This window comes from Cyprinus carpio, chromosome A25 (assembly GCF_018340385.1).
Source record: "Cyprinus carpio isolate SPL01 chromosome A25, ASM1834038v1, whole genome shotgun sequence".
Lineage (NCBI taxonomy): Eukaryota > Metazoa > Chordata > Actinopteri > Cypriniformes > Cyprinidae > Cyprinus > Cyprinus carpio.
The window spans coordinates 2,590,609-2,609,526 of record NC_056596.1 but is presented as its reverse complement, the minus strand read 5'-3'; the positions used below and the strand labels follow the sequence as shown (position 1 = coordinate 2,609,526).

General features: G+C 38.5%; 1 protein-coding gene across 2 annotated transcripts; it reads left to right on the top strand.

The window, feature by feature from the left end:
- The first annotated feature begins 45 nt into the window (after positions 1-45).
- LOC109059690 (ATPase MORC2A-like) lies at positions 46-14,912 on the top strand. Of its 2 annotated transcripts, none has more exons than XM_042715024.1 (27): positions 46-249; positions 1,243-1,439; positions 2,037-2,090; positions 2,213-2,247; positions 2,364-2,432; positions 2,537-2,627; positions 2,723-2,831; positions 2,909-3,068; positions 3,271-3,382; positions 5,666-5,791; positions 6,016-6,095; positions 6,477-6,559; positions 7,463-7,548; positions 7,750-7,890; positions 7,978-8,132; positions 8,291-8,419; positions 10,316-10,421; positions 10,512-10,644; positions 10,726-10,812; positions 11,387-11,680; positions 11,789-12,088; positions 12,658-12,718; positions 12,804-12,942; positions 13,037-13,213; positions 13,297-13,390; positions 13,491-13,679; positions 14,180-14,912. In XM_042715024.1, the coding sequence occupies exons 2-27, from the start codon at positions 1,372-1,374 to the stop codon at positions 14,243-14,245; spliced, it is 3,144 nt and encodes a 1,047-aa protein (XP_042570958.1). In that variant the 5' UTR covers positions 46-249; positions 1,243-1,371; the 3' UTR covers positions 14,246-14,912. The 2 variants fall into 2 exon arrangements, with proteins under 2 accessions (XP_042570958.1, XP_042570959.1); XM_042715025.1 differs by having other exon boundaries at positions 46-562.
- Positions 14,913-18,918: the final 4,006 nt, after the last annotated feature.

Below are 18,918 nucleotides of genomic sequence, written 5' to 3'. Positions count from 1 at the left end.
GCGACTTCAACCAATCAGTTGAAGCTGAGGGCGTTGCGATTGGCTGAGCGCGGCGAGGAGGGCGGGGCAAGCCGTGCTCGGCGCTTGTGCGTGTTGTTCGAGGGAAAGAGCTGCTGGAGCGATTCGAGGCCTTGCATCTGCTTTCTATGAACGCAAAAGGAATAAACACGTTCTATTTGGTAGTTTTCCTCATGCAACAGGCAGACACAGTTGGATAAAATCAAACGGAGGCCGAGGAGTGGTTAAATGGTTTGCATTATTGAAATCACATGTATTGCTTGTGTTACTGTACAAAGGCTGTTGGTTTTGTAAATGTAGACGGCTGGTTATGGGCAGGCCGCAGATGTTTGACCAGTGCTCCTGTGCATGCTTCATTGCTTGAGTCAGGAGATAAATTTGACAGTCTAGATACTAATTTGAGCGTTTAGTGAATGAATGTGTTAGCAGATCACGAGTCTCTGCTGTTGCATGGATCTTAAGGGCCTTGCAGCATGGGTTGGCCTGGCGTGTGTTTCTCTGTGAATTCAGTCAGTTCAAGGACGGGCAGTAAGAGACACACCATGTATGAGCTCACCTGCACGGTGCACAGTTCATTATTTAGCCCAGAAAAAGAAAATATGCATTAGCATTTTAAATGGCGAAAGTTTGTACATGGTTAAAAAAAATGCATCATGCATGCCTACACTAAGAAAGGATATTTAAAATAATTTACAGTGACTGAAGGTTTGAGATGGAATTGCAAATGCTGTAGCTTCATAGAATTTTAAATACTGAGTTTTTTCTCTTTTTTTAGATTTGAGGCTACAGTACTTCACTGTTTTCGTGATGTGTAGTAACGTTATGCATCCTGGGCACAGTATGCAAGTGCATTTGCCAAAGAATAACACACTGCAGGGGACCCAACAGTGTATTGCAATTGAATCCTGTAGGAATGCATTGGAAGTTATTACGATTTTTATCTCTATTTTGACTTATTCATTTGACAGCCCCAAGTAAAGGGAACTTTTTACTCAAAATTGAATTTAAAATTCAATGTATTAATTTCCAAATGGATGCAACATGTGATCATCATAGCAATAGCGTAGCATACTACTGTTTAAACGTTTGTATTGTTGCGTATTTCCTACTAAGCAATATGATAATATTCCATTTTCCAATGAGTTGGATTACAGGTGATATTCTTCAGTTTTGCAGTAGATCTATGGATCGTGTGTACTGACGTGTCTGTTTCTTGTTTTCTAGGTTTTTGAACGATCACACTTGATTCTCATCATATGGGAAGAATGTAGATACGAGACGTGAATACAATCAGCTGGTTTTTCTCTTTCCTTTTTTTTATTTATTTTTTTTAATTAGCTTTATTTTGAGACAATGGCCTACACAAATTACAGCTCATTAAACCGAGCTCAGCTCACCTTTGAATATCTGCACACAAACTCGTAAGTACCAATTTCAGTGTGTTTATACGCACGTGAACATAAGTCATGACACTCTTGCGTTATGTAATTAAAACTATGCCATGGTTTTTCCATAATGGGGTTTGGTAAAACCATTCCTGTAAGAGAGATGTCCTGAAACAGGCTGCCATGAGGACTCTGGGAAGGATTCCTCTGGTATTTTTGAGATTGTGTGCTTGGTTTTAAGCATTTAGATCATGCTGCTGTGGGATCGCTGAATATTATGTGTTCTCAAGCATGTGTACTTTCTACAGAGCGGTTTGCAGCAGCAATATAGATAAAAGTCATTCATTTTCAATGAAATGCTGTGGCACGATTGACATTTGGTGATGCACAGACTATCAATGGCAGTGCAGACAATGTATATGTTTTTGTGAATCGAACACTAAATAACAATCGGGGAGAATGATGATGATGTGTTTATACATTACTATGCATTTACATGAATTATTCTTATTCTAACAACTCGTCTTTGACACATACGTCTGCGTTTATCACCCATAAACTAAAAAGTAACTCAGTGCAATCAATGGAAAGGGTCATTTTTTTGTTGTTGAACAATTATTTTATTGCCAACAGGACAACCCACGAGTTTCTTTTTGGAGCTCTGGCCGAACTCGTGGACAACTCAAGGTACAAACACAGTTTTTCCGTCAGTAATTATTAAGTATTACTGACACGCTAATTCATACTGAGGAATCATTAAAATTATTTGCACCATTGAAGTGAACATTCACTCCATTTCTCGTCCACAGAGATGCAAATGCCACTCGGATAGACATCTATACAGGTTGGATGCAGTAGTTTTAAGTTACAGAAATGCATTTCAACACTAGCAAAAATATGTACTATAACAAAACGCATTTACCCCAATACATGTTCATATTTTTTGTTATGGCCAATCAGAAAAGAGACCAGATCTGAGAGGCGGGTTTATGCTGTGTTTCCTTGACGATGGCACTGGAATGGACCCCAGTGAGTAAAACTGAACCCTTCGTACTAAAATAAAAATGCATGCATTTCCACTCAACAACATCTCATACACGACACAGTGATGACAGTAGAAATGTTTTAAATAGGCGAAGCCACACACGTCATCCAGTTCGGCAAATCAAGCAAACGATTCCCAGAGTCCACTCATATTGGCCAGTATGGAAATGGATTAAAGTCGTAAGTATTGTTACACTTTTCCCACAAACCAATAAACAGCCCGTATCTTGATATTCAGGGGATTTTTTATACATAAACATTCTGGTCTCTTTTAGGGGTTCCATGCGTATTGGGAAGGACTTCATCCTTTTTACCAAAAAAGATGACAAATTAACGTGTTTGTTTTTGTCGCGAACATTTCATGAGGAAGAGGGTCTGGACGAGGTAAGACGTCGATTTCTGGCAATCACTCATTCTGAAAGAAGAGCAGACCTCTGAGAGTTATTGGCCTGTTCTCGTAGGTGATTGTCCCATTACCCAGTTGGGATGCGAAGACCCAGCAGCCTCTGACTCAAGACACGGAGAAGTACGCTACTGAGACTGTACTCATCTTTAAGTATTCACCTTTTAAGAATGAAGAGCAGCTATTCCGCCAGTTCAAGAAGATCGAAGGACCCAGTGGTTTGTTTTTGCAGCACTTTATCAGAAATGAAATCTATGTGGTTAATCTGATGAGTGAATGAATGGCATTTATAGTTATTATACACTCGTGCAATAAAATTTGAATTGCACTAAGGCTTACATTCAACATAAAGAGTTATATTGCACCGTAAGAGTGTCTTGCATTCAGAAGCTGTTAAATCTGAGTACTGTGTGTTTGTAGGTACGCTGGTTGTAGTTTATAACTTGAAGTTGATGGATAACCGAGAACCGGAGTTGGATGTGGAGACAGACCACCAGGACATTCTGATGGCTGGGACGCCCGTAGAGGGAGTGTGAGTTAACTCGCAAACTATCAGTCCTTCACCTTTCTCTAGATCTTAGCATCTGTAAGTAAACACACTTGAAGCGATAATTCACATCAGCTGAAAATGTACTCACTCTCAGGCCATCCAAGATGTAGATGAGTTTGTTTCTTCGTCAGATTTGGAGAAATTCAGCATTACATCACTTGCTCACCAATGGATGCTTTGCAGTGAATGGGTGCCGTCAGAATGAAAGTCCAATGTAAGAAACTGTAGTCTGCCCCAATCCCAAATTCCACTCCACAAGACATGTTTGATCAGGCTCGGTTCCCAAAATGGCTTAATTATTATAGAGAAGAAGAAAGTCAGCAGTTATGTTGTTTCTAGATCGTTTGGGCAGATGGTGACCAATTGTAGAATGGGTGTGGGACACCGAGAATCATCTCAGACAATGAGGTGTCGTAAATTCATTAACATACAGATCACAGCTGTTACGACAGGAGCAACTTCTTTTACATAAAGGGTAGTAAACTGTAAGTATATAAAAGGTTTGAGCTTGGGATGTTTTAGGGTTCATTCTGACTCTGTTGTACGCAAGGTACTACTTTGTCACTACTATGCTTTAATTTAAACATCTTCATCGAGATCTTCAACATTCTCAGCATTTTTTCTTACACCAAGCTACTGATAAAAACATCACAATAATCACACCTCTTCAGTCCATCAATTTTCGTCTTGTCAAGTAAAAAGCTGAGTGTTTGTACGAAACAAATCAATCATCAAGGTGTTTTAACTTTAAATAGTCTATTTTGTCCAAAATACTAGTCTATAATTTAAAAAAAAAAAATTCAAAGCCCACCGACATAATTGTTTCAATCCGTTTTGGACTGTTTTATCTTGTAAATGGTGCTTGATCTATGCATATTTCTTTTCTGATTCAGACTAGATTTTCTAACATTTCATTTGAGAAACTAATATTATGGATTATGGTATTTTAGTCGAAAGCAACTGTTTAAAGTTAAAAATGTTTTATGATGGATTTTTTCTTACAAACACTCAGCTTTTTGCTTTACAAGGCATTTACTGATGTACTGGAGTGGTGTGGATTATTTTGATGTTTTATCAGCTGTTTGGACTCTCATTCTGACGGCACCCATTCACATCCATTGGTGAACAAGTGATGCAATGCTACATTTCTCCAAATCTATTCTGATGAAAAAAAACAAACTCATCTACATCTTTGATGACCTGAGGGTGAGTCAAATTTCCACAAATTAAATTTTTTCGGGTCAACCATTCCTTTAAAGGGGTCATGAACTGAGAAATCAAAATTCCATTGATCTTTTGACATATAAGAGTTAATTGCACTATAAAAACATCCTGTAAGTTTCAGAATTTAAAACTTTCTCATTAGTCTAAAAACAGCTTATATTGAAGCCAATCTGCCAAAACGACAGCTTGTGGAATGTGACACTTTATGATGTAATAGTGTGGCTAAACCCCGCCTCCATAGAAGATGGTCAGTGACTGCTTCTACATCGCTGCCTGTTTCGGCCCGCCCACCGATTCTACATCGCTGCCTGTTTAGCTCCGCCCATTGATTCACTCATGTATTGTTACAAAGACAACAAGACGCTGTGCAGTACCAAGTTCCTGAACGCACAAATCACTTCATTTTACCGTGTTTTTATTTACAAACAAGGCACAATTCGACAAACAAACAACAGAAACAATTAAACAAAAATACTATGCCATTACAAATAAATTAAAATTTACAGAAAATTTATACATTACGTGGTCACTATTGCTTTGCTATTACAGATAATTTGATTTGTACTGAGTATTTATGCGTTTTTAACTTAAATCACAGCAGCGTCCATCTGTGAAGGCTGTCAAACATACACAACTGTTAGCCAATCATAGCAGTGGGCGTTTACTTCCGAGTCTACAATCCACCACACCTATTCACACAGAGTGTTCTGATGAAGGGTCAAAACAGAACAGAATATAGCCTATTACTCCTAAATTAGTATTTTTTTTTTTTGTTAAAATCTTCATAACATTATAAGTGGACTATAGAGAACAGTACAAAATAAAAAAACAAAGGCAGTTTATGACCCCTTTAAACCAACTAGTCAACATCTTCAGCAGGTTGGATCTAAACTCTACAGGTATTTGGGCCTCCAGGAGCAGAATAGTTCTAAACCAACTGATGTTTTTCTTGAGCTGGAATACAGCATGGGTTTTAGACATGTTAATGTAGTGTTGGATGTTTTTTGGTGATGCTGACACATACTTTTGTGTCATTGACAGGAAGCCAGAGAGGAGGTCGTTCCGTGCGTATGCTGCTGTCCTGTACATCGACCCCAGGATGAGGATCTTCATTCAGGGTCACAAAGTCAGAACCAAGAGATTGTCTTGTTGCTTATATAACCCTAGGTAAACATGAAAAAATATACACAGTCTCAAGGTATTTTCACACCAAAATGACTCCTTAATGTTGTGAACTGAGTGTGAAAAAAAAAAAGTTTGCAAGTTATTATAAATAGTTCTTGTCTCACTAAGGTGTGAAAACACTTCCAGAGGGGGTGGCAAAAAAAATCTTGAAATTATTTATACACACACACACACTCATCTGTGCATTCTTTTCTTTTGACTTCTAGGATGTACAAATACACATCAACACGCTTTAAAACTCGTGCGGAGCAGGAGGTCAAGAAGGCAGATCACCTCTCGAAACTAGGTGAGTTTGACCTCAGTCCACATAAGCATCTCAAAGTGGACTAGAATCAGTATTACAAGGGAAGTTGTCTTCAGGCTTTGTGGTTTCTAAATGGCATTTCCTCTATCTGACCATTTCTGCTTTTAACCTTTTCAAATACTGAACCACAGGTTTTTACAGAGGATGTAGCTGCTCAGTTTCACACACTCACACACAGTGGACATGTTTAGAAATGCCTCTTTTAGCGCTTCCCTTGATAAAGACTGGATTAAAAGAAGAAATGTAAATGGTTTTAGATTGGGTTCTTAGTGAGAGAATTAGACCTTGTGCTGTAAAATCAAATCATTTATGTCCCTTTTTTTATTTGTCTTTTCTTGTGCATATGTTTGACTTCCTCTCTAGCTGAGGAGAAGGCACGAGAGGCAGAGAGTAAAGCGCGTGCGCTGGAGTTAAAGCTTGGTGATGACTTATCCAAAGAAGCCCGAGTAAGACCTCACAGCCAGCCCAACACACACACTTCAGACCCAGAAATTATCTTGATCATAGATCAAGGATCTCAGCTTTTCTGTTGAATCACAAAAGCAAATGATTATAAGAACGTCCAATGAATAAGGACTGGCCTGGGCCATCAACTTCATTTCCCAAAAGCATAGTTAGCCAACTATGGTGACAGGTTCCATCATTACCAGCATAGTTCAAGGATTTGGTGTTTCCCGAATCCATAGTTTGCAAACAATGTCTCAGTTGTGTGGTTGGAACTACAGCTAGAAGCATAGTTTATGTTAGTGAGGACTTAAATAGATCATGCACTTAACAGAATAATCAAACATGTAATATAATCTTTCATTACATTCATATACATTTTTAATTCTATGCCTTTTAGTTTAAGTGATTTCAAGTGCCATTTTTGGAGAGTGTGCATTTGTGCACATGCTCTGGGGATTATTTTGCTTGAGATGCCCTGTTCGTTATTTACAGCAGTAATCTCACATTAATTGGATCTCAAACTGAATTAGCAGAAGCTTTCACTCCAAAACTTGCTTGATGTCACTACCGACAGCTCTAACCAATGTGGTTTGAATGTCGCACATGCGGCAAACTTCCTACATTTTCGGGAAACGTTCATGAAACACTCAGGAAACGCATCCCGGAACATTCTAACATCGGCATAGCAACATGCTTGAAACAAAAACATTCCGGTTACCTTGGAGACAGCATAGCTTTGGCAACCTATGCATTACGATGTTGAGTTTTGCACAGAACAGAACTACTCACATTTTCTTCTTGAGTTTTATTTATCTATTAATTCATTAAATGTCAATTTAGAAGTGCTTGTTGGATGTGCAGGTTTTTCATAAATGTGTTTTATTTTCTGTCGCCCGTTTCAGGCCGCGTTAAGAAAGGCACAAGACTCGGCTGTGGCGTTACGCGCCGAAGCTACTAGAAAACAAGCCATCCATGCATCCAAACAAAAGTAATCCGCACCCACAAACACACTATGACTTCTTAAAGAATGCCTGGAGATGTTTTAAGCTTGTTTTTTTAAAATTCGACTTTAGTCTACTGCATAAACACCTTCATATCCCTGAGAACACATACTTGTCGACTATTGTATAGCTTTTTTTTACAAAACATATTGTTTCCAGTAGCAATTTGTCTGTTCTTCCCATTTCAGAGCTTTGAAAGAGCCCAAGGAGCTGAACTTTATCTTTGGCGTGAACATCGAGAGACGAGACCAGGATGGAATGTTCGTCTATAACTGCAGCCGTCTAATTAAGATGTACGAGAAGACGGGACCACAGCTGGAGGGAGGAATGTGAGAGGAAATACAACTGCATTTTGCAAGCTGATGTGTAACAATAGCATTACCAGTATGGATGACCACTGTCTGTGTGTCTACCAGGGCCTGTGGGGGTGTTGTCGGAGTAGTGGATGTTCCCTATCTAGTGCTCGAACCAACGCACAACAAGCAGGACTTTGCAGACGCTAAAGAATACAGACATTTACTGAGAGCCATGGGAGAATATCTCGCCCAGTACTGGAAGGACATTGGTATAGGTCAGTGCGTCTGGCTTCTTTTTGTTAGTAATATGTGCAGATATACTGTATATGAAATATTATTTATTTATTTAAATTATGATTGGTTCAGTTTAAAATTTAATTAATGTTTAATAGGTAAAATGAATTTAACTTGAATGAAATGTTTCCCTCAACAGCTCAGAAGGGTATAGTGAAATTCTGGGATGAGTTTGGTTATTTGTCGGCCAACTGGAACTCCGTTCCATCAAATGAACTTCGGTTTCGCAGACGGAGGACCATGGAGATCCCGGTCACCATCCAGTGTGGTACGAACAGTCAGCACTTCAAAAAGTTCCTTAAACATACCACAATATTTATATTTATAAATATGCCAAAAACGTAATTTGTTAGTACTCAAGATTACTGATTTGATCCTAATTCCTCATCCGTAGTATTAAGCTTTTGTGCGAAAGATGTGAATAATGTTGCTTCAAATACTAACAGTTTTTTTAAGGACTGGTGTATTTGTACAAATTTTTATATGCAAAGCGAACAGACATTACTATTCTTGCCTGATAGATACTAAAAAGAGTCAAAATTGCTAGGCTTACATTGAAGGAGTGTCTTAAGATTTAAGACTCTAGGGACTGGAGTTATGTGGGTGAGTTCTTTTTACTTGGGCCAGCAAAGAACCTTCTAAACCATCCTAGCAACCACATAACAATACTATTTGAAAAAAACCTGAGCACCTTAGCAACTTCATAGCAACGCCCTAAGAAACAACCAGAATGCCCAATGCCCCAGTAAACAACCGGAGCACCTTAGCAACTTCATAGCAACGCCCTAAGAAACAACCAGAACGCCCAATGCCCCAGTAAACAACCGGAGCACCTTAGCAACTTCATAGCAACGCCCTAAGAAACAACCAGAATGCCCAATGCCCCAATAAACAAACCAGAATGCCCAATGCTAGCAACTTCATAGCAACGCCATAAGAAACAACCAAGAATGCCCAATGCCCCAATAAACAACCGGAGCACCTTAGCAACTTCATAGCAACGCCCTAAGAAACAACCAGAATGCCCAATGCCCCAATAAACAACCAGAGTACCTTAGCAACTTCTTAGCAACGCCCTAAGAAACAACCAGAACGCCCAATGCCCCAATAAACAACCCGAGCACCTTAGCAACTTCTTAGCAACACCCTAAGAAACAACCAGAACGCCCAATGCCCCAATAAACAACCAGAGCACCTTAGCAACTTCTTAGCAACGCCCTAAGAAACAACCAGAACGCCCAATGCCCCAATAAACAACCAGAGTACCTTAGCAACTTCTTAGCAACACCCTAAGAAACAAACCACGCCCAATGCCCCAATAAACAACCCGAGCACCTTAGCAACTTCTTAGCAACAACACCCCAATAGAAACCAGAGTACCTTAGCACACCCAGAACGCCCAATGCCCCAATAATAAACAACCGGAGCACCTTAGCAACTTATCAACAACCTAAGAAACAACCAGAACGCCCAATGCCCCAATAAACAACCGGAGCACCTTAGCAACTTCTTAGCAACGTCCTAAGAAACAACCAGAACGCCCAATGCCCCAATAAACAACCGGAGCACCTTAGCAACTTCTTAGCAACGTCCTAAGAAACAACCAGAACGCCCAATTGCCCCAATAAACAACCCGAGCACCTTAGCAACTTCTTAGCAACACCCTAAGAAACAACCAGAACGCCCAATGCCCCAATAAACAACCGGAGCACCTTAGCAACTTCTTAGCAACACCCTAAGAAACAACCAGAACGCCCAATGCCCCAATAAACAACCGGAGCACCTTAGCAACTTCTCCTTCCTACCCCTAAGAAACAACCAGAACGCCCAATGCCCCAATAAAAACAACCGCAAAACCTTAGCAACTTCTTAGCAACACCCTAAGAAACAACCAGAACGCCCAATGCCCCAATAAACAACCGCAGCACCTTAGCAACTTCTTAGCAACACCCTAAGAAACAACCAGAACGCCCAATGCCCCAATAAACAACCAGAGCACCTTAGCAACTTCTTAGCAACACCCTAAGAAACAACCAGAACGCCCAATGCCCCAATAAACAACCGGAGCACCTTGGCATTGCGGCAGCAGGCAAACACCACTCACATTTTCTCCACAAGATGTACAAATATAATTTCTTAATGTTTTCAATCTTCCTTCCGGTAGATAAGTGTTTGAAGTGGCGGACGCTACCATTTCAGATGGATGCCGTGGACAAACGGTACCCAGACAGCTGGATGTGTCTCATGAACCCAGACGGAACCCAGGACAGGTTGGGAAATTAGATACCAGAAGCAGTCTAAAAGTTAAAGTTTTTTTTTTTTTTTTTTTTAGACGTATTTGTTTGTTATTGTTCTGTTAGGTGTGATGCGGCTGAGCAGAAGCAGAATTTGCCCGTTGGCGTTTTGAAAAAGGACATCAAGTCATCAGAGGATAAACAGAAAGATCTGACTGAGAAAATCCGTCAGCAGCAAGAAAAGCTGGAGTCCATGCAGGTCTGTCCATCATCTCAGCTCTCCTCTGAGCCTTTCTGTGTTCATTTTGTGTAAGTTAATGTTCCGTTTCTCCTCATTCAGAAAACCACAACAATAAAATCAGCAGCAGATTTAAAACGGCTCCCTCTAGATGTCAGTACAAAACCTGCAGAAGAGCGCACGCCTCAGGTACAGTGTCTGCATCTGGATGAATCTGGATACATCTCACAACAAAAAGAGTCTAGGTTATATTTCACCTCAAAATCAAGAGGCAATTAAAGGGATAGTTGAATGAAAATTCTGTAATTTAATCACCTTCATGTTATTCCAAACTTGTAAGACTTTGTTGAATTTTATCTCTTCAGGCACATTTTCTGGCCAAATTCTCAATGTCATTATGCTTCTGAACTTTTGAACTTCTCATAATACTGATTTCTTTTTAAACCATACCATCAGTACTTAATTTACTGAATTTAAATCATATATCTTTTGTTCACATTACAGTATGATAACAAGAGGGGAAAATATGCTTAACTTTCATGAAGATAATTTTCCTAAAAGTAGGATAAAATATATTTTCTTAGATTTTGGTTATTATTATTTCCTATTTCTATTATTTTTTTTAATCTTTTTGAAGAAGGTGATGTGACCTAGACATATTTCTGACAGGTTTCATGATGTGCGTTGTTTTATTTTATTATAATAAATAAATAACAAAATAAATGAACGTAAATATTTTTAACCTAATTATCCTCCCTAATAGCCGACCCGCTCATCTCAGCGAGCAGCGCCCCGCCCAAGATCCCCACCTCTCCCCGCAGTGGTCAGAAAAGCTGTCAGTCAGCCACAGATAGCAAAAACTCCTCCCCCTAAAGCGGTGCCTCCTTCACGACCGACCCGGACCCCAGCAGCTCCTCCCCCTCCTTCCAAAGCGAAATCATCACCAGCTCCTGCAACGAAGGCAACAAAACCCACTGCCAAACCTGTAGCCCCGCCCCCACCGCCGCCCACAAAAACACCAGCTCGCAGAAGCACCACACAGAGCCGCACCACTACAGTAAGTAATCTTATATACTCAAACTTTAAATATATGGTGCTTTCTCACGCTGATCGTGTTTCAGTGCACAAAAAATATCACAAAACTGATCTGTGGTTTTTCTGTTAGCCGCCATCCGCCAAGACTGCTAGCAAACAAACTCTAACCAACAAGAAAGGAAAGATAAAGAAAGGTAGAGTCCAGGAAGAGCAGGATGCAGAGGAAGAAGAAAGTGAAGAGGAGGAAGAAGAAGAAGAAGAAGAGGAGGAGGAGGAGGACGAAGAAGACAGTGCATCAGAAGAGGATGAACCTCAACCCAAAAAATCAAAGATGGCAGCATCTGTTCAGGCTCGAGGGAAAGCTGCAGTGGAAAAAAAAACACCAGCACCACCGGCAGCAGCAGCGGCTGTCAAACAGACCAACACTGAGGTACCATTCACACCTCGTTACCAGAGTCAAACTGGGATTAATACACACTTACAGAAGTTCAGCCAAAAATTTTCTGAAATGTTATTGTATGAGTTTGTTTCTTTATCAGAATAGATGTGAAAAAATGTAGCATTGCATCACTTGCTCACCAATGGATGTGAATGGGTGCCGTCAGAACGAGAGTGCAAACAGCTGATAAAAACATCACAATAATCCACAGCACTCCAGTCCATCAGTTAACATCTTGTAAAGCCAAAAGCTGTGTGTTTGTAAGAAACAAATCCATCAGAGAGTTTTTAACTTCAAACTGATGGACTGGAGTGGTGTGGATTATTGTGATGTTTTTATCAGCTGTTTGCACTCTCGTTCTGACGGCACCCATTCACTGCAGAGCATCCATTGGTGAGCAAGTGATGCATTGCTACATTTCTCCAAATCCGTTCCCATTAACAATAAAACTCATCTATATCTTGTATGATCTAAAAGGTGAGTGCATATTCAGCAAATTTTAATTTTTGGCTGAATTATTCCTCTAAAGCAGTTTTAATTGATTTTAATTTCACTGGCAGGTTATCACAAATAGCACTAATGAAGATCTGAAGAAAGATGCAACAAAAAATGCACAGAAAGGTAAAATTTGTATATTGTTTAGCATTATAAAGGGATGTATCCAATTGTGGCGTTTGATTTATAGATTTAGAAAACTGTGTTGTAGATAAAGGGATTCAGGTGGAGGCGAAGGTGAACGGCGAGTGGTTCACTGGACGCGTAACCGCAGTAGAGACCGGAAAGGAGAGCGTGCGCTGGAAGGTCAAGTTCGACTATGTTCCCATGAACACTCCTAGAGACCGCTGGTACATGCACAAACACACACAAATAAACCCATCTGTCGCTTGAGACTTCAAAATGTTTTGTACTAAAAAATGTTTAATTTGTGTTTGTTTTCAGGGTGTTTAAAGGCAGCGAAGACGTCCGCCTCATGCGTCCCGCCTCTCCAGAGTCCCGAAGTCCAGACACCAATCAGGGTCCGGCGCGGTCTGTAACTCCGCCCACCGCTGCTGAGCCTGACACGACTCAGAGCGGGCCAAGCAGAGAGACCACAGAAGGCCTTGTGTCCATGATAAGGTGTGTTTGTGGTCTCTTCTGCTGATAATAATATGTGCATCTTGTGTGTATCTGAACCCTCCATTCATGTTTGTTTGGCACAGGACGTTGCTACGGTATTTCTTCCCTCCGGATTTCCGAATCCCTAAAGAATCTGTGAACACTATGAGTGCTGAGGACCTTGTGGCCTTTCCCATCGTGAGTGCAGACCATCGATGCTGCTACACGGAGATCTTTATATCAAACCTAAATTGTTTGGGCGCCTGCACATATTAATTGAGTGTCTTGTGAATTGCAGAAAGAGTATTTCCAGCAGTATGAGGCCGGACTGCAGAGTCTGTGTAACTCCTACCAAACTCGGGCGGAGTCGCGGGCACGAGCCGTGGAGGAGAAGAGCAGCGGGGCAGAAACGAAACTCAAAGAATCTGAGGAGAAACTCCGCAAACTCAGAACCAACATCGTCGCTCTTCTGCAGAAAGTCCAGGAGGTCTGAAAAACACACACACACACACACACATTTACACACATAACAACACTCCTGTATAAATCAGTTTTGCTATTTGTTTTGATTTTGTGGGCTGTTGTCTAGGAGAAATATTGAGTTTAAATAACTGCTGTCAAACGATTAATCGCGATTAATTGCATCAAAAATAAACGTTTTTGTTTACATATTATATGTGTGTGTGCTTTGTATATTTATCATGTACATATAAATATGTATGCATGCATGGATATATTTTTTGTTTGTTTTATGTTTGTGTATTTATATAGGCCTATACATAATAAATATACACAGTACACATTTTGTAAACAAAAACTTTTGTTTTTAATGCGATTAAAATTCAATAAATCTTTAACAACACTATTACAAAACAACTTTAAAAAAAATCAAAGAAAAATAAATTTAAAATTAATTTTCTTTTCTCTTTTCTTTTCTTTTTTTTGTGGAAGTTTCACATGGATTTCTTTGTTTGTTTTGTTCCACAGGACATTGAGATCAGCAGTGACGATGAGCTGGATGCCTACATTGAAGAGTTCACAAAAAAAGAATAAAAAAATACATCACCTCCTCTGTTTCACCTTCATTTTCACTCTCTACATGTGTTTGATGGATTCTGAGCGTTCTGACGGTCGACTGGTCGGCTACATCTCCATCCCTGTACTGTAACAATGCAGCAAGAGCTTCATTGCCAACTTCAATGCAATTTTTAGTTCAAAACCCCACTCAGGCCATCGACTCAGCCTTGGAGCAGATTGAACTTGTGATGAGAGATTCAGACGGTTTGATAGAACCTGCAGTTTGAAATCCGTCTTTGGTTTTACTCTACATGAAGGTTTTGAGTTCATGTTGGCTGTGTTTTAAGGTCTCAGTGTTGTAAAGCTTCATTGTCAACGGACGAGTCTGCAGCTGTTCTCACAGCTCGCATTGATTCCTTTCAAATCAGTTTGACATTTTGAGTTTGAAAATGGGCTTTAACTTGCTGCTATGTTATCCGAAATTCTCAAGTTTTGAGTTGCTTCCCGTTTCATTTTCCATGTACTTGGATGTGATATTCAGTTTGTGTTGTTTAATTTTTTATCCTCCAGTTTCCGTTTATTTGAATAAACACTGATCTGATGCTGTTAACCTCTTCAGCTACAGTATTTAGTCTTCATCTTTATATCTGAAAATATTTTTTAAAAAGTTTTATTAAAACAGTCCAATAAAGTTTAGGATGTACATGTGGTCTTATGATTCTGTTTGTCCTCTACTTCCAATTATTGTCTTGACTTGTAAATTCCTTTTTTTAATTCGAGGAATGCATTCAACAATTCACTGAAATGAAAAAATAGCCTATATTAAATATACAGACTTGACTTGAAGTTGTAAATTTATTTTGCTTCTAGTACAGCGTAAACATTTAATTGGAATGTTGAAATTGAATGTAATGACATCTATTTAATATATACCATATTTTTACAAAGGTATGGAGAAAAGATGTATTTTTACATTTGTAAACATTCACAGAGGTCAATTATTCACCGAAATTCGTCGTTCTTAATTTGAAAAATTTATTTATAAATGATAGATCCCATGAGGTTATTTTTTTTGTTTGGTTGGTTGTTGTTTTTTTTTGAAGGGTTTGTTCTTTGTTGTTCACGGAAAATTTAATTCAGTTAGATATGTATCATAACTTATAGGAAATTCCTATCAATATATTGATCCGACCCCCGTGGAAATCTTACCCCCCTCGCGTGCACGCGCCTCACACATTATTACGCAGCGCAGTGACTTTAAATGCATTTCGTGCGGCTTTTCTTCGTTTATTACTTAATATTTTTCGTGTTCCACTCAGCAAGCACCAAGGAGCCTTCATGGAAACGTTGTGCACATTTAAAGTAATAAGCAGAAATTAAATTCGCCCGTAAACTGTCGAGACTTCCACAGGGAAGTAGATGGGAGACCCCCCACCCCCCTCCCCCCCCACCTGACCAGCACAGGTTAACAAGGTCAGAGACTCACCAACTTTATTTCAAAACATCCGTCCATTTTACATGGATAGGTCCAATAACATGCATAGTTTTCTTGTCAAAACTCAAAATAAAGAAAAATTATTTATTTTTATTTTTTTTTTAGGTCAAAGGATGGATATGCACCAGCACCAAATGGTACTGAATCATGCTACCGCAGTAAACTGTAAATTTTACTTGATGTAAAATGTATATTTTACATCAAGTCTGCATATGAATGTCATTGAAAGCATTTTTTAAAGGAGTCATATGATGCTGCTAAAAAGAACATTATTTTTTGTATTTGGTGTAATTAAATGTAATTATGCGGCTTAAGGTTCAAAAAACACATTATTTTCCACATACATTATTGTTTCTCCTCTATGCCCGGCCTTGATTTTCACAAGTCTCATCTCTCTGAAAAGCGAAATGTGCTATGATTGGCCAAATACCTCAAGCATGTGACAGAAATGTTACGCACCTTAACATATTGTGATGCCTTGTCCGGCTGGAGCGATGAGACAAACACAAAACCCATTATAAACATGATTTCTAGTTGTGTCCTCTTCGGAAGGCCAAACAAAGTAGTTTCGCTTTCTCATCGAAACAGCATCACACAACGCTGCTTTGAGTGATCTTCCCACATCGTGACGTAGAGATGTGGATATCTCGGTGTTAGAATGAGCCACTTTAGGGGGGCATGGACGAGTCTTAACTTTTATAAAGAATATCTCTTTGGATTTGAGACTTTAGTCTTTGCAACTTCACAGATCTCCTTTATGCACCAAGTGCTTGTAACTCTCCAAAGAGAAAGGAAAAATTGAAAGCGCATCATATGATCCCTTTAAATGCTTTGTTCCAACAAAGCTGATTAAATATAGCATGCAATAGAAAATATTTTTATTTATTATCCAACCATTATTGGACAATTTCTTCACATTTATAACATTCAGCTCTTGTGCACTGATCAGTATTGTCACAGTTACTTTCGTATTGTACTGTTTTCTTTGTTTATTAAACATGCTGACACGTGTAGTCCTTTCATATTCATTTTTATCTTTGTTTAACAGTGTACCGTAATGACTGTATTATATGGTTGACATTACAATTAAGTCCACTTGGACAAAATTCCCATTCAGTGTGTAATGTACATGTCAACAAAATTGTTTTCAGTTTATCCATTGTTATGTAGATGGAACACTTATATTGTCTCACACACACACACACACACACACACACACACACACAGACCCCTCCCACTCTATAGCACACAAAACGAAATACAAACTAAAGAAAATGCAAAAGGCTCAAGAAAGTAATACAAAATAAGATCTAAAATATAACTGACACTTATAATTCACAAAAGAAAATGTTCACTTTGATAAGTAGAATAAAGAAACAAATAACCTAATCCACTTAAACTATGAGTACAAACAAAACAAAAAAAAAAAAACAGTAAAGAACTGCCTGTTTCTATATTTAAAGTAAATTCCTGAGAAAAGTACTCTTCTTCACAAGTGGTATATTTAAAGGGGTTTACTGTAAACTACAATACAAATATACTATGCTATTGTGTAAGTTAATGAGTAAATGACTGCTAGTGAAAAGGACATTTCCTCTGAAACACTGTGATTTAATAAATTGCCCCTAACAGTCTTACTACAAAATACCATGTTTTACTACAGTGTATAAATGTGCCCTTTGAAATAGTGACTAAAAAATGCTTTAAAATATTGTTTCAAAACATGTCTCTTCTTGATTTAACTTTTAAATAACTTTATTAGAAACGGAATGATGATAATAGATGTTATATTTAAATATTTAATAAATATTTTAGAATTAAAAAAAATTTTAAAACAACTAATTTAGTTTAAAATAAACGTGGAAATGTCTAGAACTGTGAATGATTTTGGTGAGACTGTGACCTTGTTAACCTGTGCTGGTCAGGGGGGTGTAATTTTAACAGGTGTAAACTCATGTTATTGAAGCTACATGGCAATTATTATTTGCACACAGCCTGTCTTTAAAAAAGGCATTACATATAGTCTATACATAACATAAGCTTAATGTAAATGAATGAAAAAAAAGATCCTAATAAGTACATACACACGAGTAAATATATAAAAATAAATAAAATAAAAAAAGCTTTTTTACATTTTTTTTTTATCAGTTGTCACTGCTATAACAAGAATTTGGTAATAATTTTATTTGTTTGTTGTAATGACACATGCCACTTAAAATGTGTGTTACATCGCAAACATTTATTTGCCTCGTTATATAGCGTGTTATTTGCGCAAATATGAATGCATATGCGAGAAACAAATGCGATTAACTATTATTATTCTTTATGACATTCATATGCAAGTACAATGGGCAGAGTAATACAGTGTTTACTCAAATCACGGAGTGAACTAAAAGGAAATGACAACAGCAGATACGAGCTGGATCTTCGTGCAGCAGGATAGTCAATGCAATGTGAATTTAACAGCTTTATTTTGCCAACTGGCAGCTTTATTCTTAACCCTGTGGAAGTCTCGACAGCTTACGGACGAATTAAATTTCTGCTTATTACTTTAAATGTGCACAACGCTTCCATGAAGGCTCCTTGGTGCTTGCTGAGTGGAACACGAAAAATATTAAGTAATAAACGAAGAAAAGCCGCACGAAATGCATTTAAAGTCGCTGCGCTGCGTATTAATGTGTGAGGTTACCCACAGCTTAATTAGAAGGAAAAAAATTAGAAAGGATCCATGTGACATTTTTGGCGAATTATTTAGCTATTAAATGAATCATAAAAGATTGTGATTGATAAAATGTTAAAATGCATTGTTTTCCTTTCATATTCCTTTTATATGTGATGTGAAGTTACCCTTTATTTTGTAGTTAATTTGCTGGGAGATTTATTGTGCAAAGATATGAAATTTGGCATTTTGTGTTTTTAGCTGCTCTGTGATGGCTTGGATCATTTCAGTACTTCAGCAGATAGTCCTCGATGCTCATCTTAAGAGATGCTGAGGATTCTCTCTCCTCCCTTTCTTGGTTTCACATGAGCATAGTCAACCCTGTTTTAAAAGACAGACACAAAGGCATTAGGCAGGCTATACAAAACTCAGGTTATTCAATTATTAATAATAAAAGAAATGTTTAACAGATTGGTTAATGTGTTATGTGCCTTAAAATGTGTGATGTTAGGATTGTCATATACAGTGGAGTTAAAAATTCTGAGGCTAATTATA